Source organism: Pecten maximus, unplaced genomic scaffold, assembly GCF_902652985.1.
Source record: "Pecten maximus unplaced genomic scaffold, xPecMax1.1, whole genome shotgun sequence".
In the NCBI taxonomy this organism is placed as follows: Eukaryota; Metazoa; Mollusca; class Bivalvia; order Pectinida; family Pectinidae; genus Pecten; species Pecten maximus.
The window spans coordinates 1-27,635 of record NW_022983031.1 but is presented as its reverse complement, the minus strand read 5'-3'; the positions used below and the strand labels follow the sequence as shown (position 1 = coordinate 27,635).

Sequence of the window (27,635 nt, the reverse complement as noted above, 5' to 3'; positions counted from 1 at the left end):
AGTTTTTATAAACATACCAGGGGTATGCTTCACACACAGAATCTCATGGCAGCAGAGAGTAACAAAGAGAGGGAGGTTTCAGAGGAACAGGGCCCTTTCACCACTGTCACCACTAAATCAGGTATAAGAAAGAACAGACTAAAAAGTTTGATATAAAGATAAAAAAAATCCTTCAAAACAATGATACAAGTACAGTACAAGTACCAAAATAATCTGAAAAATTCCATGATTAATTTTGTTACCCCTACTGATCATCATGTTGGAGGTCCCATGATAAATGAATGGTCGAGTCCGCTGAAGTTTCTTAAGATTGAAAGTGTTGAAAAATAATGATTTATCAGTCCCCTACCCGTGAAACCTGGAGGACCATAGGTTTTCTCCCAGTTTGTCTATCTGTCTGTCTGTCTGTCTGTCCACTCAGTTTTCAGCATTTTTTTCAGTCAAGCTTCAAGGTATGTTGGAGACGTTTATGTTACTTAATTGTGAGTAGCTACAGATCAAGTTAGGAGTTCCAGGGTTTTTGCAAGTCAAGGTCACTGTTACTATTTTTAGCTGGGGCCAATAGTGGATATGTAATGCTTTTAATTAGCAATACTGTCATCCATTATCATCTTTTATCTTCCATGATCACCCATTGTCACACATTATCACCCATAACCATCCATTATCACCCATTATCATCCATTATCATCCATTATCACCCATGATCACCCATTGTCACACATTATCACCAATAACCATCCATTATCACCCATTATCATCCATTATCATCCATTGTCACACATTATCACCCATTGTCACACATTGTCACACATTATCATCCATTATCATCCATTATCGCCCATTATCATCCATCATCATCCATTAGTATCCATTATTATCCATTATCATCCATTATCATCCATTATCACCCATTATCACCCATTATCATCCATTATCATCCATTATCATCCATTATCATCCATCATCACCCATTATCATCCATTATCATCCATTATCACACATTATCATCCATTATCATCCATTATCACCCATTATCACTTATTATCATCCATTATCATCTATTACCATCCATTTTATGAACACATGTGTGATACATGTAACACCTAGTTGCGCTGTGATTGTATTGTTTCAATTGTTGCATCATAATTATAATGTCATGGTGTCACATGCATTGTGATTTTACTGAAGAAAGACTCGTATGACATGGATGACTATCTTGTAGGTTTAATTTACCTATATGTGTTGTCTGTAAACCGAGCACATGTAATTCAAGATAGATATGAGTGGGTGACTTGGTAGGAAAATAAAAAAAAATATTAAAAACTTCAAAGGAACTTTAGCTTTTCCTTCTCATATATATATATATATATCTTGTATTTAATTGGTTTCCAGCTGCTTTGTATAACTTGTGAGCTAACACCTATCTAACACTAATATGATATTATGAGAATGATCTACAATTTGTCTTTTTGTTTGGACCTATTTCAGCTAAAGAGGAAACCAAAGACATCAAGGTTGAACCTGTTCCTCTGCCGGAGAGAGACAATGAAGACAACTGGATGGATTTGGATATAAAAGAAGAGATTCCACTGGAGGAGAGGGATTACACTCCTGAGGACATTGTGTCAAAGACAGATAACTTTTTACATTGCACGGTAAGTTTCTCTCCTGTAACCTGTTAGGAGAAGCATGTTATCTGTTTCCCAAGATGTAAAATTTACCATAAAAAGCCTGAAGATATTACAGTGTTGATGATTAAGATTTACCAGAGAAAGCCCGAAGATATGTACCGTAAGATGACTAACTAAGATGAGTTGATTTTTTAGCTCACCTGCCCGAAGGGCAAGTGAGCTTATGCCGTGGCGCGGCGTCCGTCGTCCGTCCGGCCGTCCGGCCGTCCGGCCGTCCGTCCGGCGTCAACTTTCCATTCAAGCAACTTCTTCTCAATAACCAAAAGGCCTAGAGACCTAATATTGGGCCTGTAGCATGCTGGGGTGAAGGGCTACCAAGTTTGTTCAAATGAATGACCTTGACCTTCATTCAAGGTCACAGGAGTCAAAAAGGCTAAAATCTTCAAACAACTTCTTCTCAACAACCAACAGTCCCAGGGAGTTGATATTGGGTCTGTAGCATGCTGGGGTAAAGGGCTACCAAGTTTGTTCAAATGAATGACCTTGACTTTCATTCAAGGTCACAGGAGTCAAAAAGGCTAAAAAAAAATTAGACGACTTCTTCTAAATAGCCAAAAGACCCAGGGACTTGATATTGGGTCTGTAGCATGCTGGGGTGAAGGGCTACCAAGTTTGTTCAAATGAATGACCTTGACCTTCATTCAAGGTCACAGGAGTCAAAAAGGCTAAAATCTTTAAACGACTTCTTTTCAATAGCCAAGAGTCCCAGGGACTTGATATTGGGTCTGTAGCATGCTGGGGTGAAGGGCTACCAAGTTTGTTCAAATGAATGACCTTGACTTTCATTCAAGGTCACAGGAGTCAAAAAGGCTAAAATCTTTAAACGACTTCTTCTCAATAACCAAGAGTCCCAGAGGCCTAATATTTGGCCTGTAGCATGCTGGGGTGAAGGGCTCCCAAGTTTGTTCAAATGAATGACCTCGACTTTCATTCAAGGTCACAGGAGTCAAAAAGGCTAAAATCTTTAAACGACTTCTTCTCAATAACCAAGAGTCCCAGGGAGTTGATATTGGGTCTGTAGCATGCTGCGGTAAAGGGCTACCAATTTTGTTCAAATGAATGGCCTTGACCTTCATTCAAGGTCACAGGGGCCAAAAAGGCTAAAATCTTTAAACGACTTCTTCTCGATAACCAACAGTCCCAGAGACCTAATATTTGGCCTGTAGCATGCTGGGGTAAAGAGCTACCAAGTTTGTTCAAATGAATGACCTTGACTTTCATTCAAGGTCACAGGAGTCAAAAAGGCTAAAATCTTTAAACGACTTCTTCTCAATAACCAAGAGTCCCAGAGACCTAATATATGGCCTGTAGCATGCTGGGGTGAAGGGCTACCAAGTTTGTTCAAATGAATGACCTTGACTTTCATTCAAGGTCACAGGAGTCAAAAAGGCTAAAATCTTTAAACGACTTCTTCTCAATAACCAAGAGTCCCAGAGAGTTGATATTGGGTCTGTAGCATGCTGGGGTAAAGGGCTACAAAGTTTGTTCAAATGAATGACCTTGACCTTCATTCAAGGTCACAGGGGTCAAAAAGGCTAAAATCTTTAAACAACTTCTTCTCAATAACCAAGAGTCCCAGGGAGTTGATATTGGGTCTGTAGCATGCTGGGGTAAAGGGCTACCAAGTTTGTTCAAATGAATGACCTTGACCTTCATTCAAGGTCACGTCGATCAAGTATGCTTAAATCTTTAAATGACTTTTAGTGAAAAGCCAAAGTGCAGAGAGACATTATATTGGTCCTGTAGCATGCTTTCAAATAACTGCAGGATCCATATATGAAAAGATCACTGCATTGCAGGTGAGCGATTTGGGCCCATTGGGCCCTTGTTCTTTAAATCTGATGATGTTTTCCAGTGGGACAAAAAATAAGTTAAACTCGGATAGGAAATTCTTTTACTTCATTAAAGGAAAGTGGATAATATCAGGCTTAAGTTTGACTGCTGCTCTCTATCACAGATTCTAAATTTATACATAACCAAACAGACAACCAATAGATACAACATCAAATTGATATACAATTATAAGATTTTCAGTTTTAAAATCTTTTTATTCATCCTTTTGCATATTATAAGTACATGAAATATACAGTAAAACCATCAATTATAAATACAGTTTTACAGCAGCACAATATCATTTTTTGAGAAGAGCATCAATGGTGACAATGATTTGGTATACATAATAGTAACATTTTGGAAAATGCGTACATGTATTATATTGAAACAATGTTTAATGGCTAATAGAAATAAAGTACCGTATTTGACCTAATAAGGGCGCAGGGCGCGGGTAATTGACAGTGGGGGCGCCCTTATTAAGATTAGTTATTCTGAAGTTTTATGAAACAGACTATACCTTATAGCAGAATACCCAAGGTTGTGGAAACGGTAAAATATTCAGTCATAAAAATATTCCAGATGAAGATATCTATTCATTATCATATATTAAGCTTAAACATCACTTGAATACTCCTGTAAACTTGTAAACCATGCCAGCTGATCTTTAGACCAGAAAACGTGTGTTCCACCATTTATGTTCAAATGGAACTCTTTTGTGTTCTATTTATAGAAACAGGTGATTTCCCAGATCATATCAGACATCGTTTTCTTTGACCTAATAATTGATTTACAATGTCTTTTACTAGCTTTCTGTTCTGAACAAAAGTTATTTATCAACAAGAATGAAGTCTTTACTTTATCTTCAAATAAAGATGGTAAGTTATTATTTGTATGTGTGTTTAGTTTTGGGTGCTCTTTGCACTGACATGTCATCTGTAGCCTGTAGGAATACACAAAATGTGGCGAAAACATGTGTTCCAGTTACTTATAATTTGCTGAAGAAAATTGAACACATAAAGTAGCAAAATATTTCACATGAATTATTACTTTTGAACACTATTTTGACACTCAGTCAAATATTTATTTCCTTGAAAAAAGGTAGGGGTGCCCTTATTAGGTCAAATACGGTATGTATTGAACAATTTAGATAAAGATGTAATTATAAGATTTTGGTAAGGTTGATATATCCATGTATAGACTGAAATCAAAATGCTACAATTGCTTTAACTTTTTTTTTATTTCTTATTATTAGTCTTTTACTGTTATCATTACTTTTTTTTTTTATTGAAAATTTAAAAAATGGAAACATTCAAACAAAAACAAAATTTGTTTTCTGGTTTCTTTAATGTAAACTTGCTAAATTGAAACATTATTTTCAAAAATAATTTAATAACGAAACTATTGTAAACATGGAATGATTGAACTGTTCATACATGGTGTGTCATCAAATTGGTTTGAACGATTTTTCGACTTCGGATACTCCCTTAGTACTTTCACCGCTGTTATTGTAGCCCTTTTGTATGGCTGAATCCGAGTTATTCAATATAGATTTAATTTCTTCTCCACTCAGTGAGGGGAGTCATGATGTTTTCAGTCATTTGTTAGCCCTACCTCTGCTTTGTCCATTTTGCCTAAGGAGCGTCGCTTCGTAACTAGGTCTCCAGAGTGCTTGACTCTGATGAACTTGATGCACCATTCAAGCTTCAAAGTGATATACAGCAGGGATTCCCCTTGAGGTCTATTTATAACCATGCAATACACTTTTTTTACCAACTTTTTTGTTTCTATAGGTATCAAGTCACTTTTTACAGACATCCTCGAGATACAGTTCTAACCAGTCAATGGGCTCGAAAAATCAAGAAAAATTATAATAAGAGATGTTGGTTTGGGTGAAGAGTTTATAACAAGAAAATATATTACTAATATATGCAAATTTTTAAAAGAGAAACTTCATTGAAATTGTAAAACAGTATTGAAGAACCATGCATACCTTCCATATGTAAACACATGTACATGTAATGATAATTAGACATATCATCTGTTATGGTTAGATGTGAATGAAACCGATTCAAAGCCATACATCTCTATTTACATTTATTCTGAAGAATTAATAAAATGTTTTGTTGATTTCAGGTTTGCAATGTCACCTGTTCTGGGGAAACACCGATGAGGCAGCATTTGGAGGGTGCTAAACACAGAAGTGTGAGTATATAAAGGCATTTAATATCATCTCACATCTAATACACTATCCCCTGGATGTAATGATTTTTTATTTCACACTTATTTTACCTTGTTAAATTACCAAACATGTATTTAAAAATCAGCCTTAATATTTTTCATCTCCATCACAATATTGTGAACATTTTATTCTAGACATGTAAAACTTACATATTCTATATTTTCATTGTGATAAGATTTAAATATCATGGTGTATTTAGATATTTTAGCAGATAATTAATTCTAGAGGAGACTTTTAATTGGTGTTTAAGACAGCCATGTCATATGTTAAGATGCTGCCAGTAGCAGTATACAACAAAGTTTTATATACAGTGTATCAGACTTGACATACCGGGTAAGGTTGGGTACCAGTAGTTGTTGGCTGAAAGCTATGAAAATGTGGTTTGGGTTTAAGTACGAAAACTTTGAATTGTTGTCAGTTGTTGAGTGTGTATGTGATTTGATTAAAAGCCTTTGTCAGAATCCTCTCGGGTGCTTTGTATGACCTGTAGGATCTTCAATGTACTTTGTATACATGTACCAAGGTATTTTAATTTTGAGATTTGTTTGAAGTTGATGATTATTTTGTAATTACCTTTTTGATCCTACAATAAGCCACACCTGTTAAATAAAGTTTTAAATTAGGACTAAAACATGCTCCAGATACATGTATTTTATTGTCCAATGCAATGATGAACTCTCTTACCGGTACACCAATTAAAATTCCAGAAAGGCTTTATATAATTGTGATGTCTTGTAGTAAACCAGCCTCTTCTGTCCTACTTTCAAAGATTATATTTTAGCCTCTGAGCTTATTGAAGAATTAGTAGGGTAATTAGAAACATATTTGATTCAGGTGGTAGTAGTTGTCAGACAGACACACAAGAATTGGTCCACTGGAATGTGTTTTAACTGAATGTGTAACAAATGTGTGCATAAGGATGTGTAATGTGTTAGAGTTGGCTAGAGAGTGAGCCAATGTGTTAGAGTTGGCTAGAGAGTGAGCCAATGTGTTGGAGTTGGCTAGAGAGTGAGCCAATGTGTTGGAGTTGGCTAGAGAGTGAGCCAATGTGTTGGAGTTGGCTAGAGAGTGAGCCAATGTGTTGGAGTTGGCTAGAGAGTGAGCCAATGTGTTGGAGTTGGCTAGAGAGTGAGCCAATGTGTTGGAGTTGGCTAGAGAGTGAGCCAATGTGTTGGAGTTGGCTAGAGAGTGAGCCAATGTGTTGGAGTTGGCTAGAGAGTGAGCCAATGTGTTGGAGTTGGCTAGAGAGTGAGCCAATGTGTTGGAGTTGGCTAGAGAGTGAGCCAATGTGTTGAGAGAACGAGAAAATAGTGTTACAATGTGTGTACAATTGCTATACTGTATTGAAAATTTATCTGGTGAGTGTGGTACGATAAAAAATAAAAATAAAAAAATAAAACAGTCATCGTCATTCACAGAAGAAATGACAACCACAGAAAAAGGGTCTACAGTAATTATTTTTGTCCAGCAAAATCTGCATTACTTTCCCAAACTGAAAAAAAAAATCCTGATTTGAAAGAAAATATTACTTCCCTTTTCCTTTGAAGCACAGACTGCTGTAAGTTTCTCGTAGAAATGACCTCTGATATAAATGATATATCTATTTTTGAAACAAATAAAAAGAAATAAAAAGTTGAAAACTGATCTATACTATACTTGTTTAAATTATATATGAAGTTTTTTATGAATATGTTTTGCTATATGAATCAACGAAATTCTAAGAATAATAGAGATTTGTCATAAAGTAATTGTCAATGTGTGAAATCTGCCGGCACCGTGAATATACCATGTATTTATTCTCAGTATGTAATTTGTGTATCTTTTTCCTGAACAGCGAGTCAGGGAATCGTACGTATCAAATTACAGAAAAGAGATGCTGCTTTATAATCATAGTACATTCTAATAAACTTGACAGTTTTTACAAATCCAAAAATGATGTTGACTTTCTGCCCATATCCTTGATCTAATTCTCATGCAAGAAATGTTGTTGAAAATAATGATTATTTAATTGATAAGGTTTAAAAAATCTTTAATCTATAACTGTTACAGTTAAATCATTTTTATCAGTGGTTTCATCTGAAGAAATTTAAAGATTTTAGTACTGAATCTCGTCGAATATGTCAACAATACTATAAAATTGTGTGTGGGACTTTAAGTCTTGATGGTAGCTCTATATTCATATTAGGTCTTGTGAAAATGGGGTGATATAGCCCTTGGTCTAGTGGACAAATTTCAAAATTGTAAACACCTGTCAGTACTGAAAGAATTAGGTCAAATGTCAAGGTCACTGATATATTTCATTTGTCTCTATATGATCTGACTGACTGTTGGAGGGATGTCAAACCTCATACAAATTAAAGAAAACATTGTTTAAATCACAATGTTCTCATGTATTAGCTCAAATTATTAATTGAAATGTTTGCTGTCGAAAAATTGAATATCCTTTTATCACGGTTGAAGTAGCACACCACTTTAACCAAATCAGATATTGAATTGGTTAACTTTGATTTAAATCACATCTGCGTTTAACCAAATCAGAAATTGAATTGGTTAACTTTGATTTAAATCACATCTGCGTTTAACCAAATCAGAAATTGAATTGGTTAACTTTGATTTAAATCACATCTGCGTTTAACCAAATCAGATATTGAATTGGTTAACTTTGATTTAAATCACATCTGCGTTTAACCAAATCAGATATTGAATTGGTTAACTTTGATTTAAATCACATCTGCGTTTAACCAAATCAGAAATTGAATTGGTTAACTTTGATTTAAATCACATCTGCGTTTAACCAAATCAGATATTGAATTGGTTAACTTTGATTTAAATCACATTCTGCGTTTAACCAAATCAGAAATTGAATTGGTTAACTTTGATTTAAATCACATCTGCGTTTAACCAAATCAGATATTGAATTGGTTAACTTTGATTTAAATCACATCTGCGTTTAACCAAATCAGATATTGAATTGGTTAACTTTGATTTAAATCACATCTGCGTTTAACCAAATCAGAAATTGAATTGGTTAACTTTGATTTAAATCACATCTGCGTTTAACCAAATCAGATATTGAATTGGTTAACTTTGATTTAAATCACATCTGCGTTTAACCAAATCAGAAATTGAATTGGTTAACTTTGATTTAAATCACATCTGCGTTTAACCAAATCAGATATTGAATTGGTTAACTTTGATTTAAATCACATCTGCGTTTAACCAAATCAGAAATTGAATTGGTTAACTTTGATTTAAATCACATCTGCGTTTAACCAAATCAGAAATTGAATTGGTTAACTTTGATTTAAATCACATCTGCGTTTAACCAAATCAGATATTGAATTGGTTAACTTTGATTTAAATCACATCTGCGTTTAACCAAATCAGATATTGAATTGGTTAACTTTGATTTAAATCACATCTGCGTTTAACCAAATCAGAAATTGAATTGGTTAACTTTGATTTAAATCACATCTGCGTTTAACCAAATCAGAAATTGAATTGGTTAACTTTGATTTAAATAACATCTGCGTTTAACCAAATCAGATATTGAATTGGTTAACTTTGATTTAAATCACATCTGCGTTTAACCAAATCAGATATTGAATTGGTTAACTTTGATTTAAATCACATCTGCGTTTAACCAAATCAGAAATTGAATTGGTTAACTTTGATTTAAATCACATCTGCGTTTAACCAAATCAGAAATTGAATTGGTTAACTTTGATTTAAATCACATCTGCGTTTAACCAAATCAGATATTGAATTGGTTAACTTTGATTTAAATCACATCTGCGTTTAACCAAATCAGATATTGAATTGGTTAACTTTGATTTAAATCACATATATACTACATTTAACTAAATCAGAAATTGAATTTGTTAATTTTGATTTAAATCAAATATGCATTTAACCAAATCGGAAATTGAATGGGTTAATGTTGATTTAAATCACATTAGTTTTTAAACAAATCAGAAATTGAATTTATTTTAGAGGATTTGAAATTGATGCGTTAACCAAATCAGAAATTTAGTCTGTTTTCCTGGATTTGTTATAATAAGTTATATGCATTTAACAAAATCTCCAATTGACACCTACAGGTAAAAATAACCATTAGAACATCATGCTGAGTTAAATGTTTATAAAATAAATTGTTGACTCAAAACTGATCTGTTAGCCAAGACTTAAATCACATCTGTGTTACCCAAATCAGAAAATGAATTGGTTACTTTTTATTTAAATCAAATCTATATTTAACCAAATCAGATATTGAATTGGTTAACTTTGATTTAAATCACATCTGTGTTACCCAAATCAGAAAATGAATTGGTTAACTTTGATTTAAATCACATCTGCGTTTAACCAAATCAGATATTGAATTGGTTAACTTTGATTTAAATCACATCTAAGTTTAACCAAATCAGAAATAATTTTGGTTGCAGTAAATTAAATCAGAAAAGCATCAAATCAAACAGGAATTTAATGGGTTTACCAGTACTTAAACCACATATGCATTTAAACCAAATCATAAATTGAATTGGTTTATTACTGTGGTTTAAAGCCATATACGGTAATACATCGCTGGGTAATGAGTTATACATTATATTCCACTGAGGATCTTGATTGAATAAATGAAATTCACTTCCAGGGTATGTTGTTTCTGTTTTGTTTATTAGTTTGTACCTACATATGTTCATTTATCTACCAGTGAAAACAAACATACATTCATTGAGAGTAAAACACATACATATATGTACTTTCATAGATCATACATTTTCTGTACATTCAATAGATCTGTATCCTTGAACACCGAACACAGTATCCTTAAACACTGAACACAGTATCCTTGAACACCGAACACAGTATCCTTAAACACCGAACACAGTATCCAAACAATGAACACAGTATCCTTAAACACTGAACACAGTATCAACACTGAACACAGTATCCTTAAACACTGAACACAGTATCCAAACAATGAACACAGTATCCTTGAACACCGAACACAGTATCCTTAAACACCGAACACAGTATCCAAACAATGAACACAGTATCAACACCGGACACAGTATCCTTAAACACTGAACACAGTATCCTTAAACACTGAACACAGTATCCTTAAACACTGAACACAGTATCCTTAAACACTGAACACAGTATCAACACTGAACACAGTATCCTTAAACACTGAACACAGTATCAACACTGAACACAGTATCAACACTGAACACAGTATCCTTAAACACCGAACACAGTATCCAAACAATGAACACAGTATCCTTAAACACTGAACACAGTATCCTTAAACACTGAACACAGTATCCTTAAACACTGAACACAGTATCCAAACAATGAACACAGTATCCTTAAACACTGAACACAGTATCAACACTGAACACAGTATCCTTAAACACTGAACACAGTATCCCTAAACACTGAACACAGTATCCAAACAATGAACACAGTATCCTTAAACACTGAACACAGTATCCTTAAACACTGAACACAGTATCCTTAAACACTGAACACAGTATCCTTAAACACTGAACACAGTATCCTTAAACACTGAACACAGTATCCTGAAATACTGAACACAGTATCCTTAAACACTGAACACAGTATCCTTAAACACAGAACACAGTATCAACACCGAACACAGTATCCTTAAACACTGAACACAGTATCCTTGAACACTGAACACAGTATCCTTAAACACTGAACACAGTATCAACACCGAACACAGTATCCTTAAACACTGAACACAGTATCCCTAAACACTGAACACAGTATCAACACCGGACACAGTATCCTTAAACACTAAACACAGTATCCTGAAACACTGAACACAGTATCCTTAAACACTGAACACAGTATCCTTAAACACTGAACACAGTATCCTTAAACACTGAACACAGTATCCTTAAACACTGAACACAGTATCCTTAAACACTGAACACAGTATCCTTAAACACTGAACACAGTATCCTTAAACACTGAACACAGTATCAACACCGGACACAGTATCAACACTGAACACAGTATCCTTAAACACAGAACACAGTATCCTTAAACACTGAACACAGTATCCTTAAACACAGAACACAATATCCTTAAACACTGAACACAGTATCCTTAAACACTGAACACAGTATCCTTAAACACTGAACACATTATCCTTTAACACTGAACACAGTATCAACACTGGACAAGGTATCCTTAAACACCGAACACAGTATCAACACTGAACACAGTATCAACACTGAACACAGTATCAACACTGAACACAGTATCCTTAAACACTGAACACATTATCCTTTAACACTGAACACAGTATCAACACCGGACACAGTATCCTTAAACACTGAACACAGTATCCTTAAACACTGAACACAGTATCAACACAGAACACAGTATCCTTAAACACTGAACACAGTATCAACACTGAACACAGTATCCTTAAACACTGAACACAGTACCCTTAAACACCAAACACAGTATCCTTAAACACTGAACACAGTATCCTTAAACACTGAACACAGTATCCTTAAACACTGAACACAGTATCCTTAAACACAGAACACAGTATCCTTGAACACTGAACACAGTATCCTTAAACACAGAACACAGTACCCTTAAACACTGAACACCGCAAGAATATACAACACTGTAATGAAGGAGAATTTGTATTCTAGGATTTATAAGGTGATGAAAGTATGTCCAAGATTCTTTGTACTAGACAAAGAATATTGACCAAGTCTTTCAAATTTGTAAGACAAATTTGAAAATTATTGGTGCTTCTTTCATCAGATTCTTTATAAAGAATCTTTCTTCTGTGAAATTAATTAGTAATCTTTATTTTATGAAAAATGTTTATTGATCAGTGTAATATTAAAACAACATTTTAAAGGTAAGTTGCCAAAAGTTGGTAAAAATGTATTGAGAGAGAGAGAAAGAAGAAAATAAAGAGAAATTTTGTATGCATGTATTTATTTTATCTTTATATATTTGTTTCACACAGAAAGTAACAAAACTAAACGAAGACGACTCTGGTAAGTACTGATTTACATTTTATTTAAATGTATAAACTAATACTGTAGTATGTTAAGGCTGAATGGTGTGTAAAGCTGCAATACCTTTTGAGCTCAACTCCCTGAAGGGAAAGTGAGCTTATGCCATAGTGCTTCATCCATCTGTCGTCTGTCCAGGGCGTCCAGCTTAATTTTCCATTTAAATGACATCATGGCATTACCAAAAGGCATAGGGCAATGATATTGGACCAGCAGCATGCTGGGCTGGAATGGAAGGCTATCGTGTTTGTTCAACAAATGAACTTTACCTATAGCTACTTTCAATGTCACAGGGGTCAAATTTATTGGAATATGAATCAACTTTTCTCAATATCCAATAGGCCGAGGGCAAGGATATTGGGTCATTAGCATGCTGAGATGGAGAGCTACAATGTTTGTTCAAGAGAATGACCTTGGTTTCAAAATTATGGGTTAAAAACTTAAAATTGTTTTGTTCTAAATATCTGAAAGAGAAGGATCATAAATATTTTCTCAAAAGCATGCAAAGGTGAAGGTCTATAGGTTTGGTTTGTTCAGATAAATGGCCTAGATGAATTTTTAAAGTCACTGTGGTTAGATTTGTTAGCCCACCATCATCAGATGGTGGGCTATTCAAATCGCCCTGCGTCCGTGGTCCGTCGTCCGTCCGTCCGTCCGTCCGTCCGTCCGTAAACAATTCTTGTTATCGCTATTTCTCAGAAAGTACTGAAGGGATCTTTCTCAAATTTCATATGTAGGTTCCCCTTGGTGCCTAGTTATGCATATTGCTTTTTGAGACCAATCAGAAAACAACATGGCCGACAGGCAGCCATCTTGGATTTTGACAATTGAAGTTTGTTATCGCTATTTCTGAGAAAGTACTGAAGGGATCATTCTCAAATTTCATATGAAGGTTCCCCTTGGTGCCTAGTTATGCATATTGCGCTTTGAGACCAATCTGAAAACAACATGGCCGACAGGAAGCCATCTTGGATTTTGACAATTGAAGTTTGTTATCGCTATTTCTGAGAAAGTAATGAATGGATCTTTCTCAAATTTCATATGTAGGTTCCCCTTGGTGCCTAGTTATGCATATTGCTTTTTGAGATCAATCCGAAAACAACATGGCCGACAGGCAGCCATCTTGGATTTTGACAATTGAAGTTTGTTATCGCTATTTCTGAGAATGTACTGAATGGATCTTTCTGAAATTTCATATGTAAGTTTCCCTCGGTGCCTTGTTATGTATATTGCGTTTTGAGACCAATCTGAAAACAACATGGCCGACAGGCAGCCATCTTGGATTTTGACAATTGAAGTTTGTTATCACTATTTCTGAGAAAGTATTTAAGGGATCTTTCTGAAATTTCATACGTAAGTTTCCCTTGGTGCCTAGTTATGCATATTGCGTTTTGAGACCAATCGGAAAACAACATGGCCGACAGGCAGCCATCTTGGATTTTGACAATTGAAGTTTGTTATCGCTATTTCTGAGAAAGTAATGAATGGATCTTTCTCAAATTTCATATGTAGGTTCCCCTTGGTGCCTAGTTATGCATATTGCTTTTTGAGATCAATCTGAAAACAACATGGCTGACAGGCAGCCATCTTGGATTTTGACAATTGAAGTTTGTTATCACTATTTCTGAGAATGTACTGAATGGATCTTTCTGAAATTTCATATGTAAGTTTCCCTTGGTGCCTAGTTATGCATATTGCATTTTGAGACCAATCGGAAAACAACATGGCCGACAGGCAGCCATCTTTGATTTTGACAATTGAAGTTTGTTATCACTATTTCTGAGAATGTACTGAATGGATCTTTCTGAAATTTCATATGTAAGTTTCCTTTGGTGCCTAGCTATGCATATTGCATTTTGAGACCAATCTGAAAACAACATGGCCGACAGGAAGCCATCTTGGATTTTGACAATTGAAGTTTGTTATCGCTATTTCTGAGAAAGTAATGAATGGATCTTTCTCAAATTTCATATGTAGGTTCCCCTTGGTGCCTAGTTATGCATATTGCTTTTTGAGATCAATCCGAAAACAACATGGCCGACAGGCAGCCATCTTGGATTTTGACAATTGAAGTTTGTTATCGCTATTTCTGAGAATGTACTGAATGGATCTTTCTGAAATTTCATATGTAAGTTTCCCTTGGTGCCTTGTTATGTATATTGCGTTTTGAGACCAATCTGAAAACAACATGGCCGACAGGCAGCCATCATGGATTTTGACAATTGAAGTTTGTTATCACTATTTCTGAGAAAGTATTTAAGGGATCTTTCTCAAATTTCATATGTAAGTTTCCCTTGGTGCCTACTTATGCATATTGCGTTTTGAGACCAATCTGAAAACAACATGGCCGACAGGAAGCCATCTTGGATTTTGACAATTGAAGTTTGTTATCACTATTTTTGAGAAAGTATTTAAGGGATCTTTCTCAAATTTCATAAGTAGGTTCCCCTTGGTCCCTTCTATTGCATTTTTGGACCAGTCTGTCCTGAAAACAACCTGGCAAACAAACAGCCATTATCGTTAAATCTCAAATTTCTTATATAGCTAGGATTCCCTTGTTTGAAAAGTACTGGAGGGATGTCTCAATTTGCACAGATTAGTAAAATGAAGGGAAAAGTAGAGAAAAGATCAATCTGACATGGAACCTATGAAGATCATTCAATGGTGGGCGCCAAGATCCCTCTGGGATCTCTTGTTAAAATATTTAATTAAATGCTCATGAATATCAGAGTCCCAGAATTATACTTGACATGTAGGAATTTCTGAGAAGAAAAGTTATTAATTTAGTGTTGTAGATATCACTTTATAAGCTGCAGACCAAGTGAGCGATACAGACCAACGGGACCTCTTGGTACACCTCAGAGCCACAAATGCATAAAATGTCAATTTTTCTGTTTCACATGGTTCATGAAAAAAAGTCATCCTTTTTGCTTCTCAAATTTTGATCTGTATTGGAAATTTGTATAACCTTTTCATTCACCTCCATTTTTTTTAACTCCGGAGTTTGAGAAAACATGTAACAATTCAGTAGGATATTCATCAATGGTTAAAATTTACGGAGATTATTAAGTGTTATTGTTTATTTTATCCCACTATGTGTGACATTTGTATAATTATGTAGACAGATATTCTTTCCAGCTCAACAGTTTCCAGGACACAATTACTACTGGAATTGCGGTTTGTGTGTAAATATGTGGGAAACATCATCACTTTTGGTGTATCTCTACATATCATGCAAACATATGTACCAACATGTTTAAAACATCATCACTTTTGGTGTATCTCTACAGATCATGCAAACATATGTACAAACATCAGTAAAACATGATCAATTTCTGTGAACTCTTAAGCCATCGGCAGCATGTGAAAATGTGTGTCAAACATAAAACTGTCTGCATTTCAGACTACCCTTATAATTAATTATACCCCCGCAACGAAGTTAGGGGGGGGGGGGAGGTATACTGGAATCAGGTTGTCCGTCCGTCTGTCTGTAGACGCATTTTGTCCGGACAACTCCTCCTAAACCGATGGGCCAATTCCGATGAAACTTCACACAAATATTAATGATCATGTGTAGATGTGCATGCCACTTTATTTTTCTCAAAATTATGGTTGCTATGGCAACTAGTCACTATAAACAGGTTTTCCGATAAGAACAATAACTTTAAGTTTGTCCGGACAACTCCTCCTAAACTAAACGGCCAATTTCAATGAAACTTCACACAAATATAGAGGACCATGTGTAGATGTGCATGCCTTTTTATTTTTCTTCAAAATTATGGTTGCTATGGCAACTGGTCACTATAAACAGGTTTTCTGATAAGAACCATAACTTTAAGTTTGTCCAGACAACTCCTCCTAAACCGAAAGGCCGATTTCAATGAAACTTCACACAAATATAGAGGACCATGTGTAGATGTGCATGCCTTTTTATTTTTCTCAAAATTATGGTTGTTCTGGCAACTGGTCACTATAAACAGGTTTTCTGATAAGAACCATAACTTAAAGTTTGTCCAGACAACTCCTCCTAAACCGAAGGGCCGATTTCAATGAAACTTCACACAAATATAGAGGACCATGAGTAGATGTGCATGCCACTTTATTTTTCACAAAATTATGGTTGCTATGGCAACTGGTCTCTATAAACAGGTTTTCTGATAAGAACCATAACTTTAAGTTTGTCTGGACAACTCCTCCTAAACCAAAAGGCCGATTTCAATGAAACTTCACACAAATATAGAGGACCATGTGTAGATGTGCATGCCACTTTATTTTTCACAAAATTATGGTTGCTATGGCAACTGGTCTCTATAAACAGGTTTTCTGATAAGAACCATAACTTTAAGTTTGTCTGGACAACTCCTCCTAAACCAAAAGGCCGATTTCAATGAAACTTCACACAAATATAGAGGACCATGTGTAGATGTGCATGCCACTTTCTTTTTTTTCAAAATTATGGTTGCTATGGCAACTGGTCACTATATTACTGGGTTATCTTAGTTAGCCTTTAATTAACAGTTCCAATTCACCATTGACTCGTGCAGATTGCGGGGGTATTAGTTAGCCATCCTGGCGACAGTTCTAGTTTATTGTGTCCTAATTAAACCACCAGAAAAAAGAGACCACATTAATTTAGTTTTAGACATTACGAATAGTAAATAAGTCTGATATTTTGTTTCTAAATTAAATTCATGGTCTTAAATGTGGAGTTCCTTCCAGATAAAGTGGTCTTGCAAATATGTTTTGTTCAATTTGCATTTCCATGGAAAAAAGTTTTATTTTCAGTTTGTTGAACATCCCTTATATTATGATATGATGATAACATAACACAAAATTACCCAAAGTCTGATTAGCATGATTAAGCAAGAGATTTTGGAACACACAAGCTTAAACTATCAGATTACACCTGTATTGGGCTTGGCCAAACTTGAAGAAATTTGACACAGCCTAGCGTTAATTAGCAGTGTTTTCAGGATTTCTTTTATTTTCCAGAATCATTTCAACAAATATCGTCATGGTAACAAACAAACTGTTCTCATATGTGGTATCTTGTCAGCTGCCAATTACATCTCCGATTTCCACAGAACCTTGTACATCACATGTACAAGACAGATTTAAAATGTGTTGAGCAACATTCATCAATGTTACGATGTCTTACCCAAAAAGTGTGGTATATTGCATATGTAAGTGGATATATGCAAAATTATATCACACAATTTTGGGATACTTTCTTTTTTTATTGACTGCCAGAATTTCCCATTCCTTGTTTTTCAGAGAAGTGAATTAAATAGATTTCAGAAGAAAAAAATTCTTGTTCAAGAAATAATATTTACAATAAAACAATTAATTAATTAATTGGATATATTTTTGCATCATGTTTTATTTGTGAGTGAAATTTGCGACAGTATACACAAAGTGTACGTAATTCCTAACAATTAATCTCTCGAGATATTTCTTCATTTTCTTCATTTATTTCATTAGTCCAGGAAAGATTTTTTTTTTCTTCTTTTTTTTTTTCATTTGACTTCCATACCAGAATATTTTGTATGATTATAATGTGTTTAAAAAAAATATTCATTTTCTTTTACATCTTTTTGTACTATGTTTCTCTTAATATCTTATATTTTTTAAATTGAGTTTTCAAATTATTTCGATTTTTTATCCTATTTAGTTTCCATATATGATTTAAGCACTGATTTTGATATTATGAGTATGATTTTTTTTCCCCCTAAAAACATTCACTCTGAACATTACTGTGGAAGTTAATATACTCTGTTATTGTGGTTGAATTTTCAGAGGAAAAACAGTGAAAATTTAATAAAAAGTTAAAATAAAATGAAAATTCATAATCTTGGTATTGTTTGCGTGTTGGTTTTTGTAAATTATATTTCATAAAACTGTTTCTATCTGGTAACAAACCCAGCATTTCTATTACAGGTTGATAAAAATACTGTTTTATTGTCCGGTAATAAGCCCACCATGTCTGTTGCATTTAGTAAACATAATGTTTCATCATTCTCTAATAAGCTCCTCATTACTCCTACAAATATTGATGAAACAGTAGATATGTCTACCATATTTATCCTAAAATAAGCCCGGGTGAGATCACGATAACTTAAAGTAGAAGGTGGACTTGTTGCAAAACAATGAAATAATTTGTTAGGAATTATAAACAACTGCAATTAATGTTGATGGGCTTATTGCCAGACATGGACATATCGCTGGATAGGTGTTTTATATAATGTACTATAAAGATTGATCTATTACACCATTGTAATTTCAAACTGTCTCAACGCTAATCCCCGGCAAAAACAGGATTGGGGTTTTCTTCTGTGTTTGGTAAAGAGTAGATTGGAGTATGTTTTGAATGAAGAATTGCTGAGAATGAGAGAAAACATTGAAATTGGTGTTGGGAATTATATCTGTATGTATTATGTGTGTTTTAAAAGTTCTGCAATAAGTCATTGTGGAAAACTTAGCAAAACCTGATTTCAGTGAGAAACCTGGCTAAACCTGATTTCTGTAGGAAAACTGGCTAAACCGGCTTTCTGTGGAAAATCTGGCTAAAGCTGATTTCTGTAGGAAACTGGCAGAACTTGATTTCTGTAGGAAACATGGCTAAACTTGATTTCTGTAGGAAACCTGGCAAAACTTGATTTCTGTAGGAAACCTGGCAAAACGTGATTTCTGTAGGAAACCTGGCAAAACGTGATTTCTGTAGGAAACCTGGCAAAACGTGATTTCTGTAGGAAACCTGGCTAAACTTGATTTCTGTGGGAAAACTGGATGAATTACTGATTTGAAACCTGGATAAACTGGACTTTGTGTTTGACTTCAATGAAGCTGGTCATAACAGACTTTGGATGAAACCTGGCTTAATGGACATTTTGGAATTACAGCAGTATATTGAGAATTTTTGTATTGAGATGAAACATCACAGAATTTGTTTTTGATATTACAGTGGTGATACTGCTATAATTTTGAATCCTAACTATTGCAATATTGATGCTTTAAAATTTTGATTTGAAACAGGAGTTATTTTTAGTCATAATTTTCATTGTATCGTTATATTTCCAGACATCTCAAGGTAATATGTTTTACACTGTTGGAAGAAACAGGAAAGTTAAATAGTTCTTGAAGGAAAAAGACAATAAAAGTCAAACTTTATTGTTGAATGCAACAAAAGACATAACAGAAGATTTTTGTTTACTCAAAATAGTCTATGAATTACTCTTTAAGATTAATCAAGATCCTGATAGCTTGAAGGGAATTGATCAGTATCCTATAGATATATTTAACATTTAATTGTTTTTTGCTTTCAGCTGTGGTGTCCAAGACGAAGGCTAATGAAACGCGGCCCAAATTGATTGACGTATCTATAGAAGCCATGATCACTAAAACTCTTGAAAAAAGCAATACTTATTTAATAGGTTAGTCATACAGATCTATCTGGTACTCCATATGTCTAGATTCATCTGATTCAGCAATAACAACCATCATATGTCATCAAGTACCATGTGACTTGTGGCAATCATTCGTGCATGAATTCCTTTGTTATGGTATTCTTTCACAGCATAATATTGATATAACCTACCTTATATATAAGAAAAATGTTAATGTGAAGTTTAATTTGACCCTGCAGTAATATGATCAGAATTTGACCCATGATATTATTCTGGATGAATGACATTGACCTTGACTTAAATCTGTACAGCTGACCTGAGTTTTACCTAGACGTATGGCCTTCACACTTGATGGATGAACTTGACCTATATATTTTACCTGGATGACCTTGACCTAAGAGTTTTACCGTAGCATATGACCTTGCCCCTGAATTATACAATTGGATCAATTGTAGACATTGACCCAGGATATTTCCCCAGACCAACGAGTGACCTTGATTAATGACCTTGACCTTAGTTTTTGATATAGAAAGATGACTTTGACCTGGAGTTTTATCTTGATGGATGATCTTAAAGGACACTTCTGATGCAATGTAACCGTGTGTTTACTGTGTGTTGTTGCAGGCCTACAGTATGTGACTGAATTCCAGCCTGAAGAGGGGAATCCCAGATACGTTTGTAACCTGTGTGAATCCAAGTGTGATAAGAACACTCTGCTTAATCATCTATCTGGTGTCAAGCACAGGATGAAGTACTTTGTAAGTAGTCCACTGTAATGCTATTGACCTATTGAGGACACCTCAGAATTTTTAGGAAAGATTTATTTAAGATTCCATGATTCTATCTAACGAAAATTTCAAAAGTATTACACTATGATGATTTTTGATCTATGAAGGACACCTCAGAATTTCACGAAATTTTCCTTTCTGTAATTTTTGGAAATTCTGGTAAGGTGATTGCTTTTATAATGTGACAAGATAGACTGGCATGCTACTGTGTCCAGGTGTGGACATTTAGTGTGGTGACACTTAAACTCCTGTCAAAGATTTAGTTTTAAGTCTTTCTGCACTGTTGCCCTCTATAGTTGACAAGATTCCGGGCTCCCTTCTTCCCTGGTAATGACTATACTCGACACGCTATGCTGACTTTATCTAAATGTTGATTTGGTGGAAACAGTAGACAATGCATACACTTAATCAAAATAAAATAATAATAAAATAATGCTCAAGATTTACGAAACAAAACAAATATTTTGATAGCTGAATTAGTGTTGTATGACCAGATTACTTATCTTCCATAAAATTAATAATTAAGATTTTGTTTGAAGACATTTGTTGAATTTAAATAAGTTATAGAAAAACAGCTTAAATCAGTCACAATATCCCTGAGTAATCACTATTTTCTGTGCAAATTGTTACGTTTGCCTCCTGGTTTGTGCAAGGGGAGGTAACTCATATACACTCTAGTTGATGCGACATTGGAAAGTCACCTCGAGCTCTAAGAGTTGATAAAAATGGTCTTCGGCCATCGAATATTGTAGTTAGTCTCAGATTTTCCAATAGGAAATCGATAAGTGAAATCTCTGATTGTTTTTACATTCGATACTTAAAATGAAAGTAGAATACTTCCGATTGGTTCGTCATTTCTGAGAAATGGGCCACACAAAAATGGCCGTGCTGGTTGAGTTGGTTGAAATGATGATGGGGCGAAACCTAACGTTAGCTTGTTTTCACAACAGATCAGATTCCGATATCAATAAAGAGGTTTCATGTTTGAAATCAGTTGATAGTGAAATGCTTGCACAAAGTATATAACAGGAACGTGTGATTCAACAAGTCACCAGAACAGATACGGTAGGCCAAGTCATCAGTAACTATGGTAAACCTCCGGTTAGTTCGAACACGCGGATAGTTCGAACACACTTTTTTTTCAAGAAAAACAATATTTTTTAGCTACTAATAGTTTGAACTCTGGTTGTTCATAACTGACACTATTTCGGATAATCATCAGTAAAACATTTAGGAATGCACTTAAAAACAATGAAAATGTCTTATAACATGCCATTTTATATTTATATAATATTTGCTTTTCTCCATGCACAGCACCTAGGATGGCCTCGACACTTAGATTTTTTTTGCCAATTCTCTTTTTAACTATTCAGAAAGCCCTTGTTTCAATTCTCCATTTTTCTTTTCAGAAATTCAATCATAATGACATCTATCAACATCTGAATACTAACATGAATAGCAAGAAGAAATCTGACTTGAATTTAAGTTCTGAGGCTTTTGCAGCGGATATTATAGACAAGTACGGTCAACAGAAGGTTAAAGTGAAATTGGAAATTAGCCAAAGGTCTACAATGGTAGCAGAAGCCATCCTGAAGCGCAGTGGTGTAGATGTTACGGATTCTTCAGTGGCAGACTTTATCAAAAGTGGGTAAACATTTGTCCAAATCCACAGAAAAAGTATATTGATTTAAACTTCATTAAGCATCACACTGCTTTCTTTAGAAAGTTATGATCCTATAATTCTCATAGGATTACAAACAAATTGAATAGCATACACTGTTATGATTGATATGACTGCAGTCCTGTGAGAATTATTATATAACTTTCAGAAGTAGGTAGAATAACACTAATTGTATTTCCGTTTTTAAATTTAAATTTAACAAAGTTTCTCTTAAATCCAACCTGTAAAAGTGTTATTACATTCTAAAGTCAAATTTCACACTGTCAGTGGGACCTGTTGTTGTCACGACTGGAGGTCACTGTTTCCACACTGTCAGTGGGACCTGTTGTTGTCGCGACTGGAGGTCACTGTTTCCACACTGTCAGTGGGACCTGTTGTTGTCGCGACTGGAGGTCACTGTTTCCACACTGTCAGTGGGACCTGTTGTTGTCGCGACTGGAGGTCACTGTTTCCACACTGTCAGTGGGACCTGTTGTTGTCGCGACTGGAGGTCACTGTTTCCACACTGTCAGTGGGACCTGTTGTTGTCGCGACTGGAGGTCACTGTTTCCACACTGTCAGTGGGACCTGTTGTTGTCGCGACTGGAGGTCACTGTTTCCACACTGTCAGTGGGACCTGTTGTTGTCGCGACTGGAGGTCACTGTTTCCACACTGTCAGTGGGACCTGTTGTTGTCGCGACTGGAGGTCACTGTTTCCACACTGTCAGTGGGACCTGTTGTTGTCGCGACTGGAGGTCACTGTCTCCACACTGTCAGTGGGACCTGTTGTTGTCGCGACTGGAGGTCACTGTCTCCACACTGTCAGTGGGACCTGTTGTTGTCGCGACTGGAGGTCACTGTCTCCACACTGTCAGTGGGACCTGTTGTTGTCGCGACTGGAGGTCACTGTCTCCACACTGTCAGTGGGACCTGTTGTTGTCGCGACTGGAGGTCACTGTCTCCACACTGTCAGTGGGACCTGTTGTTGTCGCGACTGGAGGTCACTGTCTCCACACTGTCAGTGGGACCTGTTGTTGTCGCGACTGGAGGTCACTGTCTCCACACTGTCAGTGGGACCTGTTGTTGTCGCGACTGGAGGTCACTGTCTCCACACTGTCAGTGGGACCTGTTGTTGTCGCGACTGGAGGTCACTGTCTCCACACTGTCAGAGGGACCTGTTGTTGTCGCGACTGGAGGTCACTGTCTCCTCACTGTCAGTGGGACCTGTTGTTGTCGCGACTGGAGGTCACTGTCTCCACACTGTCAGTGGGACCTGTTGTTGTCGCGACTGGAGGTCACTGTCTCCACACTGTCAGTGGGACCTGTTGTTGTCGCGACTGGAGGTCACTGTCTCCACACTGTCAGTGGGACCTGTTGTTGTCGCGACTGGAGGTCACTGTCTCCACACTGTCAGTGGGACCTGTTGTTGTCGCGACTGGAGGTCACTGTCTCCTCACTGTCAGTGGGACCTGTTGTTGTCGCGACTGGAGGTCACTGTCTCCACACTGTCAGTGGGACCTGTTGTTGTCGCGACTGGAGGTCACTGTCTCCACACTGTCAGTGGGACCTGTTGTTGTCGCGACTGGAGGTCACTGTCTCCACACTGTCAGTGGGACCTGTTGTTGTCGCGACTGGAGGTCACTGTCTCCACACTGTCAGTGGGACCTGTTGTTGTCGCGACTGGAGGTCACTGTCTCCACACTGTCAGTGGGACCTGTTGTTGTCGCGACTGGAGGTCACTGTCTCCACACTGTCAGTGGGACCTGTTGTTGTCGCGACTGGAGGTCACTGTCTCCACACTGTCAGTGGGACCTGTTGTTGTCGCGACTGGAGGTCACTGTCTCCACACTGTCAGTGGGACCTGTTGTTGTCGCGACTGGAGGTCACTGTTTCCTCACTGTCAGTGGGACCTGTTGTTGTCGCGACTGGAGGTCACTGTCTCCACACTGTCACTGGGACCTGTTGTTGTCACGACTGGAATTTCAACATTTTAAGCAATATGTTCCACCGTGATGATTTACAAGTGTTTTACAATATAACTACATAAATTGTTGATATAAATTGTTGAAAGTTACATTGATCTATCTGGTTTGTCTTATTCTGGTAGCATGAATTTCTGTGATGTCCAAAAATATTTCGCAACAGTTGTGAAAAAAGTTGGACCAGATTGAAGCATGCCAGGGGTCTTAGGCATTTCAAACCAGGCCAACAAGTGTGATTGTTATAAGTTTACGTATATAACTTGTTGTAAAATAGATAAAGTAAATGTTTACATTATATTAAGTAGATTTTTTTGCCTGCTTGATATAGTGAAGTCATATAAAACGTCATCATTAAGTGACAACATCAGGAACATTATTCATCATATCACCAGTGAGAATTGTGGGAGGTGGGAATTATCAGGGGGGATTATGAGGTGGGAATTACAAGGTGGGAATTACGAGGTGAGAATTACGAGGTGGGAATTACAAGGTGGGAATTATCAGGGGGGATTATGAGGTGGGAATTACAAGGTGGGAATTACGAGGTGAGAATTACGAGGTGCGAATTACGAGGTGGGAATTACGAGGTGCGAATTACGAGGTGGGAATTACAAGAGAATCTGATAACTTTCCATTTAGGTTGGTGAGGTTAATTATATAGTGACAATGCGAAACAAATGGAAATATACTTGTCTTTATTTACCCCAGACCAAACAATTTTACTGGTTGGACCAATAAAATCAGTTGAAATAAAGATTGTGATCTTTTTAGAGTGTTTCGCAACATAATGCTAGTTGTATGAAACAGATTTGTCGGAAAACTCTTCCAACAAATCTGTAATGTAAAAAATTATATTTGATACCAGCTGCCTGTTCTGTTTATAGAAGTGTAAAATATTAATCCTTATGTGCTCATTTCAGAGAAGAAAGCACTGAAGCATGTTAGAAATGAGGATGACAGCGATGAAGATGTTAGTCCGCTGAAAAAAATACCTAAACAGGAGAAAGTAGAGCATGAACCACAAGGTGATGTAAGTACAGCCACAAGAGGTCGTGGAAAAACCTTAAAAGGTCATGGAAAAACCCTAAAAGGTCAGGGAAAATCCTTAAAAGCCATCAGAGAAGGAGGAGATCGGGGAAAAACCTTAAAAGGTCGGGGGGAAACCTTGAAAGCCATCAGAGAAGGAGGAGATCTGTCATCTACCACAAGTGTTGGGAGAAAGGTGAAGAGTTCGGCAGGGTATCCATACCAGTTAGGAGGAAGAGATGAACACGATGATCCAGAAGAGGATCCATATTTAAGGGCAAGGAAAAGAAAGGAACGATACGACTACGATGATGATGAGAGTTTTTTGAAGAAAAGACAGGTTTTTGATTACGGACATCGTGATACGTCACCAACGCCTAGTGAAAAGCAAGTGTTTGAGTATGATAACAAATCATTGCCAGGAGGGAAACAAGTTTTTGATTATGACAATAAGTCATTAAAGCCAGGAGAAAAACAAGTTTTTGATTATGACAATAAGCCGTTAAGGCCAGGAGAAAAACAAGTTTTTGATTATGACAATAAGTCATTAAGGCCAGGAGAAAAACAAGTTTTTGATTATGACAATAAGCCGTTAAGGCCAGGAGAAAAACAAGTTTTTGATTATGACAATAAGCCGTTAAGGCCAGGAGAAAAACAAGTTTTTGAATACAGCAATAAATCATCGAAACCGAGCAAAGTACAGGCTTGTGATTACAGTGAAACTTCCACAAGACAAAGAACAAAATTGGTGTTTGATTATGACGACACAGAAGAGATGTCAGATGAGGATTACAGAGACGAATCGTCTTCTTCAAATAGTGAGACAGAGAAGTTTGATGTAGATTACAGGGACAAATCGTCTGCTACAAAGGGTAAGAAAGAGGTGTTTGATATGGATTACAGGAAAAAAACGTCAAACATTGAACAGAAACAGGAGTCCAATTTTCAGAAAAATCACAAAGGTCAAAGTCATAAAGAGGACAAAGTGAATTCGAAACAAGTGACAGCAGAAGATGATTTCGCGGAAAGTGAGAGACTTTTTAGGGAGTTCATGAAATGGAAGAAGGCAGCAGCTTTATCCAGCAATAGTGTTGATCCTAGTACTACTGTCACAACCAAGACCAGGTAAGTTGGCAAACGAGTATTAACTCAATAATTTGGCATGAATGATTTTAAAATCCTTGAATTTGTGTCTTCGGTAAAGAAAATCTTGTTTTTTTTTTTTAATTTTGACAAACTCTTCAGAAATTTGCAATGGTATAATATATAACTTATATAATCATTTATTGGTTGAAGAAGTTGCTCTCAGTATAATAATCACAAATTAAGTAAGCAGATCAATATGAACATTTTTATTTAACATATGCTGGTTTCTATAATATCCGTAAAGAATGGTAATACCTCGGACAAGTTCAAGTTTCAGGGTTGTGGGGTCAAGATCAAGGTGACTGTTACTATTTTTAAAAACTCCTTATCAGCACTAGCGGCTTCATTTCCAAGGGATTTTGATAAAACTTCACACAATATCAAAGGACTAGGATATCTTGGACTGAGTCGATGTCAAGGTCATCTTTACTATTCTGAGAAAGTCCTTGTTAGCACTCATGGCTTCATTCCTTGAGGGATTTTATTTAAACTTCACACAATAACAAAGGACTATAATATCTTGGACATGTTTGAATTTCAGATTTGTTGGGTAAAGTCACCATTAATATTTTTAGAAGTTTAAATTTCAGGGATATTAGGTTAAGGTCAAATTTCACCATCTTTATAAATCATTACAGTGTTATTGACCAGTAGGGGACATGTATCGCTTTAGCTGTGTTCAAACAGAAAACATAAGATGTAAAACTTCAGGAGACACTCTTTATTTATATTGATTATTCCCTTCAATAGGCGATAGGATAGTCGTCATCGTTACTCTGTCAAATTCTAGCAAACA

The 27,635-nt window shown here is 36.0% G+C and overlaps 1 protein-coding gene across 1 annotated transcript; it reads left to right on the top strand.

Moving 5' to 3' along the window:
- Positions 1 to 26,818, top strand: LOC117321288 (the record flags this gene model as incomplete). The annotated part of the gene is given in 8 exon segments (XM_033875762.1): positions 1 to 121; positions 1,492 to 1,658; positions 5,661 to 5,729; positions 12,785 to 12,815; positions 20,156 to 20,263; positions 20,861 to 20,994; positions 22,434 to 22,668; positions 25,588 to 26,818. Coding segments are annotated over 8 exon segments (2,096 nt in total), but the record flags the coding sequence as incomplete, so codon positions are not given.
- Between the last annotated feature and the right edge of the window lie 817 nt (positions 26,819 to 27,635).